The sequence below is a fragment of the Carcharodon carcharias genome, chromosome 2, assembly GCF_017639515.1.
Source record: "Carcharodon carcharias isolate sCarCar2 chromosome 2, sCarCar2.pri, whole genome shotgun sequence".
Taxonomy (NCBI): domain Eukaryota; kingdom Metazoa; phylum Chordata; class Chondrichthyes; order Lamniformes; family Lamnidae; genus Carcharodon; species Carcharodon carcharias.
The window spans coordinates 2200811-2220867 of record NC_054468.1 but is presented as its reverse complement, the minus strand read 5'-3'; the positions used below and the strand labels follow the sequence as shown (position 1 = coordinate 2220867).

General features: G+C 45.9%; 1 protein-coding gene across 1 annotated transcript in view; it reads right to left on the bottom strand.

The window, feature by feature from the left end:
* LOC121270382 (leucine-rich repeat-containing protein 34-like) overlaps window positions 1-20057 on the bottom strand; it is an 85922-nt gene that overhangs the window by 50892 nt on the left and 14973 nt on the right. The window contains exons 4-6 of the mRNA XM_041175690.1: window positions 15361-15515; window positions 7764-7919; window positions 3605-3731 (exon numbers count right to left, since the gene is read on the bottom strand). Coding sequence (XP_041031624.1) covers window positions 3605-3731; window positions 7764-7919; window positions 15361-15515 — 438 coding nt within the window. The remainder of the gene's footprint in view (window positions 1-3604; window positions 3732-7763; window positions 7920-15360; window positions 15516-20057) is intronic.

Sequence of the window (20057 nt, the reverse complement as noted above, 5' to 3'; positions counted from 1 at the left end):
CTGAGTTGGTGATTGCATCAGCCCCATGGAAGCATTCCAGTGATGGACTTAAGTACGAAGCAATCCTCACAGGTCGACAAAGTTTACAGGTCCTAAGTGTAACTCCAATTGTTCACACACTCACTAAAACACCCAAACTGAGCAAGACATGTGGAAGGTGTGGCCTTCTGTAAGCACCAAGGAAATTCCCAGCTTTCCAACTATTCTGCAAAGCCTGTGGTAGAAAGGGCCATTGGCAGTGGCCATGCACTAGAGCAAAGGCTGATGCAGCTATAAAGAGCCGTGCACTGATCCAAACAGACAGCACACAATGGGTACCTTCAAACAATAAGAATGATCGTCTGGTATCCCGTCAGAAACACATACATAAGGCGATTGACAAACCAAAAATGGCGATGATGTGCAAGACAAGACGAAGAGTGGGGAACGCAATTCACACCATCAATCTCGGGGAAAACATAGATGCCATCACTCATTCATTCAGTCGCACACACATGGGCATAAATAGAAACAAAGAAAATAGATTGGAGAAGAAGACACACAAGCAAGGTGGTCTGTTGGCCGGGTATGAACAATGATGTGGAAGTCATCATCAAGAAGTGTGAGACATGTCAAAGCATATGGCAAGTCAAAACAAGGAAACACTGATTCCACATGAAGATACTACCCCACCCTTGATCCAAAATGCATCTGATCTTTTTCATGCCCATTGCACTAACTTCATTGTCATCACTGATTACTTTACCAAATACCCCATCATTCACCAATTGTACAAAACATCAAGCACAACTGTTGTGCACACTCTAAGCACTATTTTCAGTTCATTTAGTGCATCTAGAGAGATCATTACAGATAACGGTCTGCAATTTATTAAGAAGCCATTTCAGGATATGTGTGAGAAGTGGAATATCGATCACACTACTTCTTCTCATTACCCTAGGTCTAACAGCCTATTTGAATGAATGATTTGCATGGTGAACTCTCAAATTCTCGAATGTAGACAACCAAGGCTGAATCCTATCTTTCCACTAATGCCTTACACAAACTAAATTCTTTCCCTGAGATTGGCTGAAATTCCAGAATGCCTGAAAGTGAAGAGAAATGGAAACAGGGATTGAAATGTAGGTTTCCAGCTCATTAGCGGATCACTTCCTACCTATCCTTATTAAAGAAAAACTCTAGTTGCATGTGAAATCTGGGAGAACTTGGACTATTAATTAGGACCAAATTTAACCATTCAAAATTCAATCATTTACCCAGTTAAAATCAGGCCCAAAATTTAAGCTAGACTATTCAAGGGTGAAACCGGGAAGCACTTCTTTAAATAAAAATAAAAGCAAAACACAGTGGATGCTGGAGATCTGAAATAAAAAACAGAAAATGCTAGAAAAACTCAGCAGCTCTGACAGCATCTTTGGAGAGAGAAGCAGAGTTAATGTTTTGACTTCAACATGATTCTTCTTCATCACTGGAGGGGTGGAAATGTAATGGATTTTATGCTGTTGAAAAAGGGGGGAAAAGAGGAGGTGGGGGCAGGTTAGAGGGCAGGGAGATTAAATGACAAAAATGGCATAGGACCAAAAGCAAAGAGAGTGGTAATGATAGCATCAAAGAAGCAAAGGATTAATCCAGAGTTGGTGTGAATAGCAGAATAATGGTCAGTGCTGTCTGAAAGCCAGACATGAGAACAAGATACAGACTGGCACTTGGGGTAAAAAAAAATTAAAATAGAGAAAAGAGTCCATGATCTTAAGTTGTTGAACTCAATGTTGAATATAGAAGGCTGTAAAGAGTTAAATCGGAAGATGATGTGCTGTTCCTCCAGCTTGTGTTGGGCTTCGCTGGAATATTGGAGCCGGTTGTGAACTGTATCAGTGCCGCTTCGAAGCTCTCATCCGGAACTGGAAAAATTAATCAATTTTTGCTTCCAATTACCACGCCTTTCTCACCTTAACATAGTCCATCTCTAACACTTCCCTTCCTTGACTTTGCTATCTCTATTTCGGGGATAAACTGGCTTCTAATGTTCATTACAAGCCCACCAACTCCCACTACTAGCTCGATTACACTTCCTCACACTCTGCTTTGTGTGAAGGACTCCTTCCATTCTCCCAGTTTTTCCATTGCCATCACATCTGGTCCAATGATGCCAACAATACTTCTGACATGTCATCTTTCTTCCTCAACTGAGAATTCCCTCCAGTGTAGTGTCAAGACCCTCTAACATGTCCGGCCCATCTCCCGCACCTCTGCCCTCACCTCTTCCCCTCCCTCCCTGAACCATCATAGGGTCCCTATTGTCCTCACTTTCCACCCCACCAGCCTCCGCATTCAAAGGGTCATCCTCTGCCATTTCCACCAACTCCAGCATGATGCCACCACCAAACACATCTTCCCCTTTTCCCTGCATGTCAGTATTCCATAGAGACCATTCCCTCTGTGACACCCTGGTCCACTCCTCTATCAATCCAACACCTCATCCCCTTCCCATAGCACCTTCCCATGCAATCACAGGAGGTGTAACACCTGTCTCTTTACCTCCTCCCTTCTCATCGTTGAAGGCCCCAAAGACTTCTTCAGGTGAAGCAGTGATTTGCTTGCACTTCTTCCAATTTGGTCTGCTGTATTCACTGCTTCCAGTGCAGTCTCTTCTACACTGGGGAGACCAAACGCAGACTGGGTGACCACTTTGTTGAACATCTTTGCTCAGTCCACAAGCTATGGCTCAGACCTTCCTGTTGCTTGTCATTTCAATTCACCACCTTGCTCTCCTGCTCACATTTCTGTCCTCAGCTTGCTGCAATGTCCCGGTGAAGCCCAACACTAATTGAAGTAACAGCACCTCTCATCTTCCGATTGGACACTTTACAGCATTCTGGACTCAGCACTGAGTTCAAGAACTTCAGACCATGAACTCTGTCTTCCATTTTGATTTTCTCCCTCTTGTGCCTGTCTGCATCTTGTTCTATTAACACATTCTGCTATTTTGCTTTCAGACAGCGCTGACCTTTATTCTGCAATTAGCGCTTACTCTGGACCAAAGCTTTAGATTTTCATATTATCATTACCACTCCCTTTGCCTTGCATTCTATGACACCTTTTTCATTCAATCTCCTCTGCCCTCTAGCCTAACTCTGACTTCCTCTTTTGCTCCACTTGCCGTACCCACTTTCTCAACAGCATAAAACCCATCATGCTCCTATCTTTGTTCAGTTCCAAAGAAGAGTCATATTGGACTCAAAACATTAACTCTGTTTCTCTCTGCAAGATGCTGCCAGACCTGTTGAGTTTTTTGGGTACCTTCTGTTTTCACTATTGCACTTGTTCCTATAAAGAGTAGTGGAAAGCTAGAACACTCTTCCCAAAAATCTTTTGAGATTGGGACTCAATTGCAAATTTCAAAACTGAGAATGATAGACTTTTGTTTGGTGAGGGTTTTATGGAACCAAGAGGAGTTGATGGAGTTAAGAAACAGGTCACCATGATCTCATTGAATAGCAGAATAGAATTGAATGGATGAATGGCCTCCTCCTAAATTCACTTCACTTAAACTAGTTGCGTTGAAATCAATGATTAATTCCAAAAAGGATATATTTTCTCTTACTAAGCAGGCTGATTCATCAAATTCATTGCCCCAGATGTAGACATTGGTTAAAGTTTTGTTGGATTTCAAGGCATTTGCAAGTGCCATCAGACCAATGCCAGAGATGTTGTTCCGGGCCACAGACAATCTGGTGAAAAAAATATGTATAAATTAATTCTGTAAATGGGTTTAAAGTCTTTGAGCATGATTACTACAAGATCTCATTGTTTAGAAACTATGATACTGATGGGAGTTTGGTGGTGGCAGTTCTATTTAATATTTTGAGGCGATGCTTGGATTCTGTCTTGCTGGAGATGGTCATTGCCTGGCGTTTGTGTGACATGAATGTTTCTTGCCACTTACCAGTCCAAGCCTGAATGTTGTTCAGGTCTTGTTGCATTTGGACATGGACTGCTTCAGTATTTGAGATGTGAGTGGAACACTGTGCAATCATCAGCAAACAATTCCCACTTCTGACCTTATGATGGAGGGAAGTTTATTGATGAAGCAGCTGAAGGTGGTTGGGCTTAGGACACTACCCTGAGGGACTGCTATTCCGATAGCCTGGGGCTGAGATGATTGACCTCCAACAACCATAACTACCTTCCTTTGTGCTAGGTATGACTTCAACCAGTCGAGAATTTTCCCCCTGATTCACATTCACTCTATTCTTGCTGGAGCTCCTTGATGCCAAACTTGGTTGCCTTGATGTTAAGGGCAGTCAATCTTACCTCACCTCTAGAATTCACCTCTTTTGTGCATGTTTGAACCAACACTGAAAGGAAGTCCAGAGCTGGGGCCCTGGCAGAACCAGAACTGAACGATTGATAAGCATGTTATTGAATAAATGTCACTGAATAGCACTGTCGCCAATGCCTTCCATTGCTTTACTGATGATTGAGAGTAGACTGATGGGAGCAGTAAGTGGCCGGGTTGGATTTGTCCTGCTTTTTGTGTACAGGACATACCTGGGCAATTTTCAACATAGCTGGGTAGATGCCAGTGTTGTAGCTGTACTGGAACAGCTTGGCTAGAGGCGCAGCAAGTTCTGGAGCACAAGTCTTCACTACTGCAGCTGGGATGGTATCAGGACCTTTGTTCCAAATTCCTTGATACCCTAATCCAACAAAAATTTACCAGTTTCACTCTTGAAACTTTTGATTGATACCCAGCATCCACGGCTTTTTTTTCAGACAGCACAGAAACAGGCCATTCAGCCCATCTAGTACATGCCATTGTTTATGCTCCACGAGTCTCCTCCCTCACCTCTTCACCTCACTCCATTAGCATGTCCTTGGAATATTTTCTCCCTCATATGTTTATTTAGCTTCCCCTTAAAAGTGTCTATACCTCAACCACTCCCTGTTCCACATTCTCACCTCTCTCTGGGTAAAGAGGTTTTCCTGTCTTCCCTATTGGATTTATTAGTAACTATGTGATATTTATGGTCTCCAGTTCTGATCTCATCGACAAGTGGGGGTTGTACCCACTGGATGTCTACAATTTGTGGAGTATAAACACTGTGTCCTATCTGCTTGTGATTCTCAGAGCTGCCTCCAGACTCACAGTACTGACCGGATCAACTTACAGATTCCAGGGTGTCATATTTTCTGTGTTGTGAATACGCCACCTTAAGACTTCAGCTCTTTGTTTTTATGAAGTTTGCGTTTGTCACACCTGTTCCAGATAAACCAGTTTTCATAGTATTCAGCTCACTCACTCTGATCCTGAATGCAACAATGGACCTCGGAACAGGAGGAGCTCCTACAGTCCCTTAAGCTTGTTCTTCTATTCTATTAGAAATGGAGGGTGGAATTTAGTTGAGCCCACCAGGGCCAGAATGATTGCTGGGGGGTGATGGGGTGGGGGGCAGGGGGGAGGGGCAGGGGTGGGGTGTGGGGGCAGGGGGTGTGGGGGGGCGGGGGGGGTTGTGTTGGGGGTGGGGGGGTGTGGGGGTGGGGGGGGCGCTGGGGGGAAGTGTGTGGGGTCGGGGGGGGAGGTCCCGCATCAGAATTGCGGCATCAGGAGAACTGTCCTCAATTAACTTGGGGCTGGGAAGGGCCTGATACGGGATTCCTGCCCGCTGGCAGTGGCTTCTCAATCAGGCTCATTACTGAGCCACTTCACACCAATTATCCCTGAGCCCACCAGAATTCAGGGTGACTCAATGAATTAATGGGAGTCTCATGGCTCTCTTGAGCCTCCCCGAAGGCCCCCAGCAAACCCTGTCCAGCTTTACCTCTGCCCTCGTGGGTTGGGCACTCTGTGCCCGATTGGGAGACTGGGCATCATTCGAAACTAACATCCTGCCCCTGCCCCCACCTCCCTGGCAACCCCCCTCCCAGCAAACACCACCCCTCGCCCACTCACCCGTGTGCCAGGATCCAGCATTGACTCTTAGGCCGTCCTTGGGACTATAACAGGCAGCAGCCAGCATTCCCAGTGGCACTGCTGGGAATGGAGACCTACCAGCTTCTCATTGACTGGCAGCTCATTGAGGAGCAGGACTTTCACCCCAGAGTCCCAGATCCAGTGGAAGACCCAGAGTTAGCCAGTTAATTGCCTGATGATCATGTAATTGCATTGGGTCCCCCAGTGGTCTTGATGTGGGATTTTTGTCAATTCTCCAATTGGTGGGAGATCCCCCCTCATTGGAACTAAATTGCAGCCTTCTTTAACTGAAGCAATTACCACAAGTGTTAAAATAAATTCTTAAAGTGTTTGTATTTCAAGTTGATCTTTAACACTTTAATTATTCCAGGCCTCTGCTGCAATCTACTTCTCTATCCCATTTTTAGGATCTTTTGACTATCTTCTTCTCTACACCTTCACTGTTCCTTGGATCTGAGGAATGTGTCAAATATATTGGCCCTAAAATTCCCCACTCGAACCCTCGTAGCCACCTCAACCTGAAAGGTGGCACCTTAGACCCTGTTGGTCTTCTAGCCTATTTTTGCAAGAGGTTAGCAAAATAACGCTCAGTTGCCATTTCTGACACTTGTTGATCTAATTTCATTTGATATGTATTAATACTTTTGAAATGAAGGCCCTTTTTTTTATTCGTTGACAGGATGTGGACTTCGCTGGCTAGGCCAGCATTTATTGGCCATCTCTAGTTGCCCTTGAGAAGGTGGTGGTGAGCTGCCTTCTTGAACCGCTGCAGTCCATGTGGTGTAGGTACACCCACAGTGCTGTTAGGGAGGGAGTTCCAGGATTTCGACCCAGTGACAGTGAAGGAACAGTGATATATTTCCAAGTCAGGATGGTGAGTGGCTCGGAGAGGAACTTTCAGATGGTGGTGTTCCTATCTATCTGCTGCCCTTGTCCTTCCAGATGATAATGGTTGTGGGTTTGGAAGGTGCTGTCTAAGGAGCTTTGGTAAATTCCTGCAGTGCATCTTGTAGATGGTACACACTGCTGCTACTGTGTGTCGATGGTGGAGGGAGTGAATGTTGGTGGATATGATGCCAAGCAAGCTGGCTGCTTTGTCCTGGATGGTGTCAAGCTCCTTGAGTGTTGTTGGAGCTGCACTCATCCAGGTAAGTGGAGAGTATTCCATCACACTCCTGACCTTTCCCTGTAGATGGTGGACAGGCTTTGGGGAGTCAGGAGGTGAGTTACTTGCTGCAGGATTCCCAGCCTCTGACCAGCTCTTGTAGCCACAGTATTTATATGGCTAGTCTAGATCAACGGTAACCCCCAGGATGTTGATAGTGGGGGATTCAGTGATGGTAATGCCATTGAGCATGAAGGGGCAATGGTTACATTCTCACTTATTGGAGATGGTCATTGCCAGGCACTTGTGTGGCACAACCGTTACTTGCCACTTGCCAACCCAAGCCAAGGTATTGTCCAGGTCTTGCTGCATTTTGACATGGACTGCTTCACTATCTGAGGAGTCAGATGGTGCTGAACATTGTGCAATCATCAGCGAACATCCTCACTTCTGACCTTATGATGGAAGGAAGGTCATTGATGAAGCAGATGAAAATGGTTGGGCCTAGGACACTACCCTGGGGAACTCAGAGTCAGTTCCTCTTCCAGCCTCCTGTGGGAAAGATTTGTTTTACCTAAGTCTGTGGATGTTTAGCTTTTGAACTGGAAGGTCCCTTTATCCAGAATCAACCTGTTTATCATGTTAGATTTTGCACAGATTAGATAATAAAGCTGGTGGACTCACGCTACCAGCTGGTTGTTCATGTAGCGGATGGCCTCACTAATGTAAACGAGTCCATCATCCTCAATTCTGTTTGCTGCCAAATCCAGAATCTTCAGTGGAGTGTTGTGCTTCAGCAGCTCGGCCAATGACTTTGCTCCATCAGAGGATATTTGGTTACTGTCATGACACATTAAATCACAGAATCAGAATCACAGAATCACAGTGCAGAAGAGGCCATTTGGCCCATTGACTCTGCGCCAACACATGAGAAGCACCTGACCTACCTACCGAATCCCATTTACCAGCACTTGGTCCATAGCCTTGAATGTTAAGACGTGCCAAATGCTCATCCAGGTACTTTTTAAAGAATATGAGGCAACCCGCCTCCACCACCCTCCCAAGCAGCGCATTCCAGACTGTCACACCCTCTGGGTAAAAAAGATTTTCCTCACATCCCCCCTAAACCTCCTGCCCCTCACCTTGAACTTATGTCCCCTCGTGACTGACCCTTCAAATAAGAGGAACAGCTGCTCCCTATCCACCCTGTCCATGCCCCTCATAATCTTGTACACCTTGATCAGATCACTCCTCAGTCTTCTCTGCTCCAACGAAAACAACCCAAGTCTATCCAACCTCTCTTCATAACTTAACTGTTTCATCCCAGGCAACATCCTGGTGAATCTCCTCTGCACCCCCTCCAGTCAATCACATCCTTCCTATAATGTGGCGACCTGAACTGCACACAGTACTCCAGCTGTGGCCTCACCAAGGTTCTATACAACTCCAAAACAAAAACAGAAATACCTGGAAAAACTCAGCAGGTCTGGCAGCATCGGCGGAGAAGAGCAAAGTTGATGTTTCGAGTCCTCATGAGCCTTCAACAGAACTAAGTAGAAATAGGAAAGGGGTGAAATATAAGCTGGTTTAAGGGTAGTGGGGTGGGGGGAGAAGGTTGGGGGGGAGCGGTTGTTGGGACAAGCAAGCAGTGATAGGAGGAGATAACCAAAAGATGTCACAGACAAAATAACAAAGAGGTGGTGATATTATCTGAGGAATGTGCTAATTAAGAGTGGAGAGCAGGACAAGCAGGGTAGCTCGAGTGAGGTTGGGGTGAAATAAGCGATGGGTGGAATACATTTAAAAATAATGGAAATAGGTGGGAAAAGAAAAATCTATATAAATTATTGGAAAAAACAAAAGGGAGGGGGAAGAAACAGAAAGGGGGTGGGGATGGAGGAGGGAGCTCAAGATCTAAAGTTATTGAATTCAATATTCAGTCCGGAAGGCAATAAAGTGCCTAGTCTTAAAATGAGGTGCTGTTCCTCCAGTTTGTGTTGAGCTTCACTGGAACAATGCAGCAAGTCAAGGACAGACATGTGGGCATGAGAGCAGGGTGGAGTGTTAAAATGGCAAGTGACAGGAAGGTCTGAGTAATGCTTGCAGACAGACCGAAGGTGTTCTGCAAAGCAGTCACCCAGTCTGCGTTTGGTCTCTCCAATGTTGAGGAAACCACATTGGGAGCAACGAATGCAGTAGACTAAGTTGGGTGAAATGCTGCTTTACTTGAAAGGAGTGTTTGGGCCCTTGGACGGTGAGGAGAGAGGAAGTGAAGGGGCAGGTGTTGCGTATTTTGCATTTGCATGGGGAGGTGCCGTAGGTTAGGGTTGAGGAATAGGGGCTGATGGAGGAGTGGACCAGGGTGTCCCGGAGGGAACGATCCCTATGGAATGCCGCCAGGGGGGTTGAAGGGAAGATGTGTTTGGTGGTGGCATCATGCTGGAGTTGGCAGAAATGGCGGAGGATGATCCTTTGAATGCAGAGGCTGATGGGGTGATAAGTGAGGACAAGGGGGACCCTATCATGTTTCTGGGAGGGAGGAGAAGGCGTGAGGGCAGATGCACGGGAGATGGGCCGGACACGGTTGAGGGCCCTGTCAACTACCGTGGGTGGAAAACCTCGGTTAAGGAAGAAGGAGGACATGTCAGAGGAACCGTTTTTGAAAGTAGCATCATCAGAACAGATGCGATGGAGGCGAAGGAACTGAGAGAATGGGATGGAGGTGTGAGGAGCTGTAGTCGAGGTAGCTGTGGGAGTCGGTAGGCTTGTAATGAATATTGGTGGACAGTCTAGCACCAGAAATTGAGACAGAGAGGTCAAGGAAGGGAAGGGAAGTGTCAGAGATGGACCATTTGAAAATGATGGAGGGGTGGAGATTGGAAGCAAAATTAACAAATTTTTCCAGGTCCCGACCAGAGCATGAAGCAGCACCGAAGTAATCATCGATGTACCGGAGAAAGAGTTGTGGAAGGGGGCCGGAGTAGGACTGGAACAAGGAATGTTCCACATACCCCATAAAGAGACAGGCATAGCTGGGGCCCATGCAGGTACCCATAGCCACACCTTTTATTTGGAGGAAGTGAGAGGAGTTGAAGGAGAAATTGTTCAGTGTGAGAACAAGTTCAGACAGACGGAGGAGAGTAGTGGTGGATGGGGATTGTTCGGGCCTATGTTCGAGGAAGAACCTAAGGACTCTCAGACCATCCCGGTGGGGAATGGGGGTGTAGAGGGATTGGATGTCCATGGTGAGAGGAGGCGATTGGGGCCAGGGAACTGGAAATTGTTGATGTGACGTAAGATGTCAGAGGAATCACGGATGTAGGTGGGAAGGAACTGGACAAGGGGAGAGAAAATGGAGTCAAGATAACGAGAAATGAGTTCTGTGGGGCAGGAACAGGCTGACACAATCGGTCTGCTGGGTAGGAGGTAGAAGTGGGCCGTCCGAGGTTGGACGACTATCAGGTTGGAAGCTGTGGGAGGAAGATCCCCAGAGGAGATGAGGTCAGTGACAGTCCTGGAAACAATGGCTTGATGTTCAGTGGTGGGGTCATGGTCCAGGGAGAGGTAAGAGGAAGTGTCTGCGAGTTGACGCTCAGCCTCCGCGAGGTAGAGGTCAGTGCGCCAGACAACAACAGCACCACCCTTGTCAGCGGGTTTGATGACAATGTTAGGGTTGGATCTGAGAGAACGGAGTGCAGCAAGTTCAGAGAGAGACAGGTTAGAATGAGTTCCCTGGCCCCAACAGCCTCCTCTTCACCATGGACGTTCAATCCCTCTACACCTCCATCCCCCACCGGGATGGTCTGAGGGCTCTCAGCTTCTTCCTCGAACAGAGGCCCGAACAATCCCCATTCACCACTACTCTCCTCCGTCTGGCTGAACTTGTTCTCTCACTGAACAATTTCTCCATTAACTCCTCTCACTTCCTCCAAATAAAAGGTGTGGCTGTGTGTACCCACATGGGCCCCAGCTATGCCTGTCTCTTTATGGGGTATGTGGAACATTCCTACTCAGGCCCCCTCCCACAACTCTTTCTCCGGTACATCGATGATTACTTCGGTGCTGCTTCATGCTCTTGTTGGGACCTGAAAAAATGTATTAATTTTGCTTCCAATCTCCACCCCTCCATCATTTTCACATGGTCCTTCTCTGACACTTTCCTTCCCGTCCTTGACCTCTCTGTCTCAATTTCTGGTGATAGACTGTCCACCAATATCCATTACAAGCCTACCGACTCCCACAGCTACCTCGACTACAGCTCCTCACACCCCGCTTCCTGTAAGGACTCCATCCCATTCTCTCAGTTCCTTCGCCTCCGTCGCATCTGTTCTGATGATGCTACCTTCAAAAACAGTTCCTCTGATGTCCTCCTTCTTCCTTAGCCGAGGTTTTCCACCCATGGTAGTTGACAGGGCCTTCAACCGTGTCCGGCCCATCTCCCGTGCATCCACCCTCACACCTTCTCCTCCCTCCCAGAAACATGATAGGGTCCCCCTTGTCTTCACTTATCACCCCATCAGCCTCCGCATTCAAAGGATCATCGTCTGCCATTTCCGCCAACTCCAGCATGATGCCACCACCAAACACATCTTCCCTTCACCCCCCCGGTGGCATTCCATAGGGATCGTTCCCTCCGTGACACCCTGGTCCACTCCTCCATCTGCCCCTACTCCTGAACCCCCACCTACGGCACCTCCCCATGCAAACGCAAAATATGCAACACCTGCCCCTTCACTTCCTCTCTCCTCACCGTCCAAGAGCCCAAACATTCTTTTCAAGTGAAGCAGCATTTCCCCCAACTTAGTCCCCAATTCGTTGCTCCCAATGCGGTTTCCTCTACATTGGAGAGACCAAACGCAGACTGGGTGACTGCTGTGCAGAACACCTTTGGTCTGTCCGCAAGCATTACTCAGACCTCCCTGTCACTTGCAATTTTAACACTCCACCCTGCTCTCTTGCCCACATGTCTGTCCTTGGCTTGCTGCATTGTTCCAGTGAAGCTCAACGCAAACTGGATGAACAGCACTTCATCTTCCAACTAGGCACTTTACAGCCTTCCGGACTGAATATTGAATTCAAAAACTTTAGATCATGACCTCTCTCCTCCATCCCCACCCCCTTTCCATTTCTTCCCCCTCCCTTTTGTTTTTTCCAATAATTTATATAGATTTTTTTTCCCACCTATTTCCATTATTTTTAAATGTATTCCACCCATCGCTTATTTCACCCCAACCCCACTAGAGCTACCTTGCTTGTCCTGCTCTTCTCTCTTAAATAGCACATTCTTTTAGATAATATCACCACCTCTTTGTTCTTTTGTCTGTGACATCTTTTGGTTATCTCCTCCTATCACTGCTTGCTTGTCCCATCAATGCCCCCCCCTCACTTCTTCCCCCCCCCCACCTTAAACCAGCTTATATTTCACCACTTTCCTATTTCTACTTAGTTCTGTTGAAGGGTCATGAGGACTCGAAACGTCAACTTTGCTCTTCTCCGCCGATGCTGCCAGACCTGCTGGGTTTTTCCAGGTATTTCTGTTTTTGTTTTGGATTTCCAGCATCCGCAGTTTTTTGTTTTTATTTCTATACAACTCCAACATGATGTCTCTACTTTTGCAATCTATGCCTCGATTGATAAAGGCAAGTGTCCCATATGCCTTTTTCACCACCGCACGAACATGTCCCTCTGCCTTCAGAGATCTATGGACACACACGCCAAGGTCCCTTTGTTCTTCAGAGCTTCCTAGTGTCATGCAGTTCATTGAATACTTCCTTGTCAGATTACTCCTTCCAAATTGTATCACCTAACACTTTTTAGGGTTAAATTCCATCTGCCACTTATCTGTCCATTTGACCATCCCGTCTATATCTTCCTGTAGCCCAAGACACTCAACCTCACTGTTAACCACCGGCCAATCTTTGTGTCATCCGCAAACTTATGACTCCTAGCCCCCACATAGTCATCTATGTCGTTTATATAAATGACAAATAGTATGGGACCCAGCACAGATCCCTGTGGTACGCCACTGGACACTGGCTTCCAGTCACTACAGCATCTTTCTGTCATCAACCTCTGTCTCCTACAATTAAGCCAATTTTGAACCCACCTTATCAAATAACCCTGTATCCCATATGCATTTGCCTTCTTTATAAGTCTCCCATGTGGGACCTTGTCAAAGGCTTTGCTGAAATCCATATAAACTACATCAACTGCACTACCCTCATCTACACACCTGGTCACCCCCTCAAAACATTCAATCACATTTGTTAGTCATGACCTCCCTCTGCCAAAGCCATGCTGACTATCCCTGATCAAACCTTGCCTCTCCAAGTGGAGATAGATACTCTCCTTCAGAACTTTCTCCAATCGTTTTCCCATCATTGACATGAGACTCACTGGCCTGTAGTTCCCTGGCTTATCTCTACAGCCCTTCTTAAATAGTGGAACCACATTAGCTGCTCTCCAGTCTTCTGGCACCTCCCCTGTGGCCAGAGAGGAATTAAAATTTGGGTCAGAGCCCCTGCGATCTCCTCCCTTGCCTCCCTCAGCAGTCTAGGATACAAATCATCTGGACCTGGAGATTTGTCCACTTTTAAGCCTGCCAACACCTCGAATACCTTGTCACTCCCTATATCAATTTGCTTAAGAACCTCGCAGTCTCTCTCTCCCCGAATTCGATACCTTCATCCTCATTCTGTTGGTTGAAGATGGATGTGAAGTATTCGTTCAACACTCTAACGATGTCCTCTGGCTCCACCCATAGATTGCCCCCTTGGTCCCTAATGGGCCCTACTCTTCCCTGGTTATCCTCTTCCCATTGATATACTTATAGAATATCTTGGGATTTTCCCTACTTTTACCAGCCAGAGCTTTCTCATATCTCCTCTTTGCTCTCCTAATTGCTTTCTTAAGCTCCACCCTGCACTGTCTGTCGTCCACTAATGCCTCTGCTGATCTGTTTCCCTTCTACCTGCTAAAAGCCTCTCTTTTCCTTCTCATTGTGACCTGAGTATCTCTGGTCATCCATGGTTCTCTGGGCTTGTTACTCCTTCCTATCACCCTAGAGGGAACATATTGAGCCTGTACCCTCCACATTTCCTTTTTGAACACCCCCCACTGCTCCTCTGTAGATTTCGCCACAAGTAACTGTTCCCAATGTACCTTGGCCAGATCCTGCCTTATTTTACTAAAATCCACTCTCCCCCAATCTAAAACAATTTTTTGCAATTTGTCTATTTCTTTGTCCATAACAAGCTTAAATTGTACCATGTTGTGGTCGCTATCACTAAAGATAAAGAACAGTCCCAATCTTTCCAATCTATCCTCATAGCTGAAGTTTCTCATCCCTGGAACTGTTCTTGTAAACCTCTTATGCACTCTCTCCAAAGTGTTCACATTCTTCCTATAATGTGGCATCCAGAACTGTACACAACATTCCAGCTGAAGTCTAACCAGTGTCTTATATTAATTCAGCATAACCTCCTTGCTCTTGTACTCTATGCCCCTATTAATAAAGCCCAGGATGCTATATGCTTTATTAACTGCTCTGTCCACCTGTCCTGCCATCTTCAATGATTTATGCATATATATACCCAGGTCTTTCTGCTCCTGCACCCCCTTTAAAATTTCAGCCCTTATTCTATATTGTCCATCCATGTTCTTCTAACCAGGTTCAAGTGCTCAGTCAATATTTCAACACACTCTGCCCTGTCAACCACTACTTTCAAGTTGGCTCCAAATTTCTCTGTTACCACCTTCAAATTAACTTTTGTTAACTGTTACAAAACATTAACAGACAGGTGGCCTCTCTCTGGAAATGCATGAGCATTGAGAGTAGCCTTGATGACTTTTCAATTAATACAGCAAAAGTAAATGTGAAAAATCCACAGTAAAATCCACAGTTTTTTGCTTTTATATCAATGTGAAACCTGTTTGTTTAAACTCTGGAAAATCCCTCTGCACCTGCTTTACAGTTTATGCATTTGCATACTGCAAGAGCTCCCTTTTTGTTAGGGTCCCCATGGAGACTGACACGGGCATATCTCTGGGCAGAGTTAGCACGATCACCATTCCCACTACCCAGGGCATTCTTAAGTGTTTTATCTTAAGTGAAAAGACATATTTTAAAAATAACATCTTTGTAACAATTATAACAATTTCCTTAAATGCTGTTCCTCACCACCATACAATACCAAATTATAAAATTCTTTGGCAAAGAAGGAGGCCATTCAGCCCATCATGCAGCTGGGTAATGGAAAGTCAAAGTACAAATATCATTTACCAGTGGAGATCAAGGAGTTGGAGACTCTGGTTCTTAACCAGTTTGTCACAAAGTTGCTGTACACCAAAGTTCTGCATTGCCATTTTCTCCAAGTGCAGCTCCTGAAGAGTTTGGTTGACCTGCAGCATAAGGGCCATGTGCACAGTTGCCTCTTCCTAAAAGTCAAAAGCAAGAAAAGCTGGTGGGAATTTGAAGTTGGGTTTCTGCCCTATGCTAATGACATGGTGCAGTTGTAACTTACTGCACATAAAAGGTATGTCAGCTATTGCGAATTAACTCCAATGTGAAGTACTAACAAAGATTATTGCGTAAGAAGTGAAAATCTTTCCTTCATTAGTCTTATAGTCTAGAAAAAATCTCATTAATGATGAATAATTTAATGGATTGAATCTCTCCTGAAATTTGGCTCCTGGATATGTTGCTGACAAGAGCTTTTACAAAAGTTATTGGCGTAAATGTTGTTTAGACTAAAGAGTTGTGCAAACGCAACAAACAGTTGGAGAATCAAATTCCCCATTCATGTGACAGTTGAAACATGAGGCGCTGGATTTTACAGAACCCCCCCCCACCCCGACATGTTGGGGCTCATAAAATGAAATGCTTGGCCTGGCTGCTGCCTTCCTGCCCATCCCTGGCCTGTCTCCCACTTAATGGGGGGCAGTGGAGGCATCAGGCTGCTTAATCGCCATTGGGCCTATTGAGGCCTTTAAGTGGCCAATTGATGGTCATTTAAATGCCTCATCCTGACCGCACCATCACCATTTACCGCAGCATGGGGAGGTCTGTTATTATCATTGTGGATCTTAAATATGGTAAATGAAGAGTCTGGACCAGACAGATAATTCAGGAGGTAAGGCTGTTGGTAAACTCTACCTTTTATTGAATATTATACTAACGATGTACAATATAGATGCAGCATGAGGCTCTACCTAGAACTGTCTCTCTTTATGCTCTGATGTCATGTGATCTTATGGCATTGATAATGTACACTATATACTTACATAACATTAACCCTTTACAGGAGTCCCAGGCCAAGCAGGTAGCCCAACAGGTTTTAGTGGGTGAGTTGGTGATGGGCAAGAAGGGAGATACCTCCTTTGGAGGGTCCCCTGTGCCCTTTGGAGGCATCATCCCCCAGATCATACCATCAACCCTGGCCTCTCAAACCAATCCCCAATTTCCTGCATCCTCTTCACTGGTGCTTGCCAACCAGGCCCTCTTGATACAATGGACTTACCTTCAGTCCAACTTCAGTCCTCTTCTTCAGGACTGCCTGTAGTCCCAGCAGTGACCACTGTTCAAACCTGATGTTGCTGGGAGTACAGAGCTGCGGCCAATTGGATTTGCCTGCATCTCTCGAGGTGGGACTTCCTCCCCAGATGGGGAACTAAGTCTCACCCTGAGCCAATGAGTGCCCAACCTTTCAGTCTGGGAACGTGGCACCCTGTAAAATCCAGTCCCAGGTTTTGGGTCAATGGCACATGTGGAAACAGATCACCATTCTCATGCCGGAACTGTAGATGGAGTTCACAGAGCAGTGAAGGAATTGAACCGCTGTAAATGTGCATAAAGAAATTTACTTGTGTGTTAAACAACATAAGTAGAGGATTCAATGCTACACAAGTCAATAACTGAGAGAAGGAAAAGGCGGATCAGGAGAAAGGACAGAGGAATCATTGAAGTATCCACAAGAAACTGTCCATACCCAAGGCAGAGAGTAAATAGAGAGAGAAAGAGAGAGAGAGAGAGAGAGAAGCTCCTGGACACTTGGTGGGTGCGTTTGGAAACCAGCTGAACAATGAGGTTGGGCTTTTCATAGGATCGTTCAGCAGCCACACTGTACCCGCCCATGCCAATGGAAGTTGCCCAGTTCCCATGTCACAGAGTCTCAACATGCATCAACTAAAGGCTACAACTTCAATTTAGGGGGAGACGGGACTGTGGTAGTAATGTCACTGGGCTAGTAATCCAGAGGCCAGACTAATCCTCTGAGGACACGGGTTCAAACTGAATTTAAATTCAATTAATAAATCTGGAATTGAAATCTGGCCTCAGTAATGGTAACCATGAAACTATCACCAATTGTTATAAAAACCCATCTGGTTCATGAATGCCCTTTAGGAAAGGAAACTGTTGTCCTTACCTGGTCTGGCCTACATGTGACTCCAGACCCACAGCAATGTGACTGACTCTTAACTGCCCCTCTGAAATAGCCTAGCAACCCACTCAGTTGGGGTCAACTAACTCCTTAGTTTGAGAAGGATATATAAACATATATCTCAGTGTGATCTAGCATTGGTTGCTGGCAGTTTGGGTGAGTAAAGGAGTGTTAATTTCTTTGTAAAAATCTAATTTTGTTTGTATTTGCATTTAACTGAAATTTATTGTCTAAGTTCTAAGTTTCCCAGCCTTAATCAGGGTTTTAGGGCTCGACTGGGAGAGCAGATGAAGAGAGCTGATTAGGGAAAGCAGCTTCAACAAGTTTTTCTTAGTTTGAGAAGGATATGTAAACAGACATCTCAGTGTGGCTTAGCACCAAGTGTGACTGAACAGAGTTCTGGAGTTGGGTGATTAAGAGAGTTAAGTGAGGAGAGGAATTGGTTCTTGCCTTGCTACAGGGGTAGAAGGTAGCTGATTGGGGATTATCTGGTAAGTGGTTAAGGTCTATCCCTAATGTTTGAAAATAATAAAAACTGGTGATAAGGTTAATAAAATATATATTTAAAAAGGAATATAACTAAATGAATAAAATAATTTAAGAAGTTGATAAAGACCCATTAAGGATGGCAGGACAGGTGATGTGTCAAGGCTGCAGGATGTGGGAGCTCCAGGATGTCAGTGTGACCCAGGGCAAACACGTCTGCAGTAAGTGTTTGTGGCTCGAAGAACTTCAGCTCAAAGTCATTGAGCTGGAGGCTGAGTTGCAGACTCTGCGACACATCAGGGAGGGGGAAAGTTACCTGGATACTTTGTGTTAGGAGGCAGTCACATCTCTTAGGACAGGGTCTCCTGATTTGGTCGATGGTCAGGGACAGGAGAGTGTTGCTGCGGGTGAGGCAGGGAAGGGGACACAGAGGGCAGCAGCCTCAGCCCTTGCTTTTGTTCAACAGGTTTGACACTGTCCAGGACAAAGCAGCCACTTGATTGGCACCCCATCCACAAACATTCGCTCCCTCCACCACCTACGCACAGTAGCAGCAGTGTGTACCATCTACAAGATGCACTGCAGGAATTCGCCAAGGCTCCTTACACAGCACCTTCCAAACCCACAACCGCTACCATCTAGAAGGACAAGGGCAGCAGATAGATGGGAACACCACCACCTGGAAGTTCCCCTCCAAGTCACTCACCATCCTGACTTGGAAATATATCGCCGTTCCTTCACTGTCACTGGGTCAAAATCCTGGAACTCCCTCTCTAACAGCACTGTGGGTGTACCTACACCACATGGACTGCAGCAGTTCAAGAAGGCAGCTCACCACCACCTTCTCAAGGGCAACTAGAGATGGGCAATAAATGCCCAGCCAGCGAAGTCCACACCTCGTGAATGAATTTAAAAACAGCACCTAGCTTCTTTTGATGATTTCAGTTGGCAGTCTACTTGACTCCAAATGTAATTAAATCAGACAGACAGACCCAACTATAAACACACCCATAAACTTACTTCACAATAAACCGGAAAAATATTATGAAAATTATTATACTTTCATGACAGAATTGAGTATGCCAAATAGAAAAAAGTACAAATGCATCAATGTTTCAACTCAAAGGAGTATTTGGGCCATTTCAAGGTTATGCCCCCAGGTTCTGGACTTGTCACCAGGAGAAATTGTTTCTTTGTATCTGTCCTATTAAATCCTTTAATCATTAGGAATATGGAAAGATTTATGGCACAGGAAGAGACCATTCGGCTCATTGGACAGATTTTTCCAGCCCCCCTCAGCGGCGGGGTTCCCGACAGCAGCTCCGTTGAGCTATTGAAATCTCCGTTCACATCGGGGGGACCAGACGATCCCGTCTACATGAGGGGCTGGAAAATTCGGGCCATTGTGCTATCCACCCTAATCCAACCTTCCAGCTCTGGGTCTGTGTTTATTTTTTTATTCGTTTGTGGGTTGTAGGTGTCGCTGGCCGGGCCAGCATTTATTGCCCATCCCTAATTGCCCTTGAGAAGGTGGTGGTGAGCTGCCTTCTTGAACCGCTGCAGTCCATGTAGTGTAGGTACACCTACAGTGCTGTTAGGGAGGGAGTTCCAGGATTTTGACTCAGCGACAGTAAAGGTGCGGTGATATATTTCAAAGTCAGGATGGTGAATGACTTGGAGGGGAACTTCCAGGTGGTGGTGTTCCCATGTATCTGCTGCCCTTGTCTTTCTACTCGGTAGCAATCATGAGTTTGAAAACAAAAACAGAATTACCTGGAAAAACTCAGCAGGTCTGGCAGCATCGGCGGAGAAGAAAAGAGTTGACGTTTCGAGTCCTCATGACCCTTCGACAGAACTAGGTGAATCCAAGGAAGGGGTGAAATATAAGCTGGTTTAAGGTGTGTGTGTGGGGGGGCGGTGGGTTGGGTGGGGAGAGAGAAGTAGAGGGGGGGTGTGGTTGTAGGGACAAGCAAGCAGTGATAGAAGCAGATCATCAAAAGATGTTACAGACAACAGAACAAAAGAACACATAGGTGTTGAAGTTGGTGATATA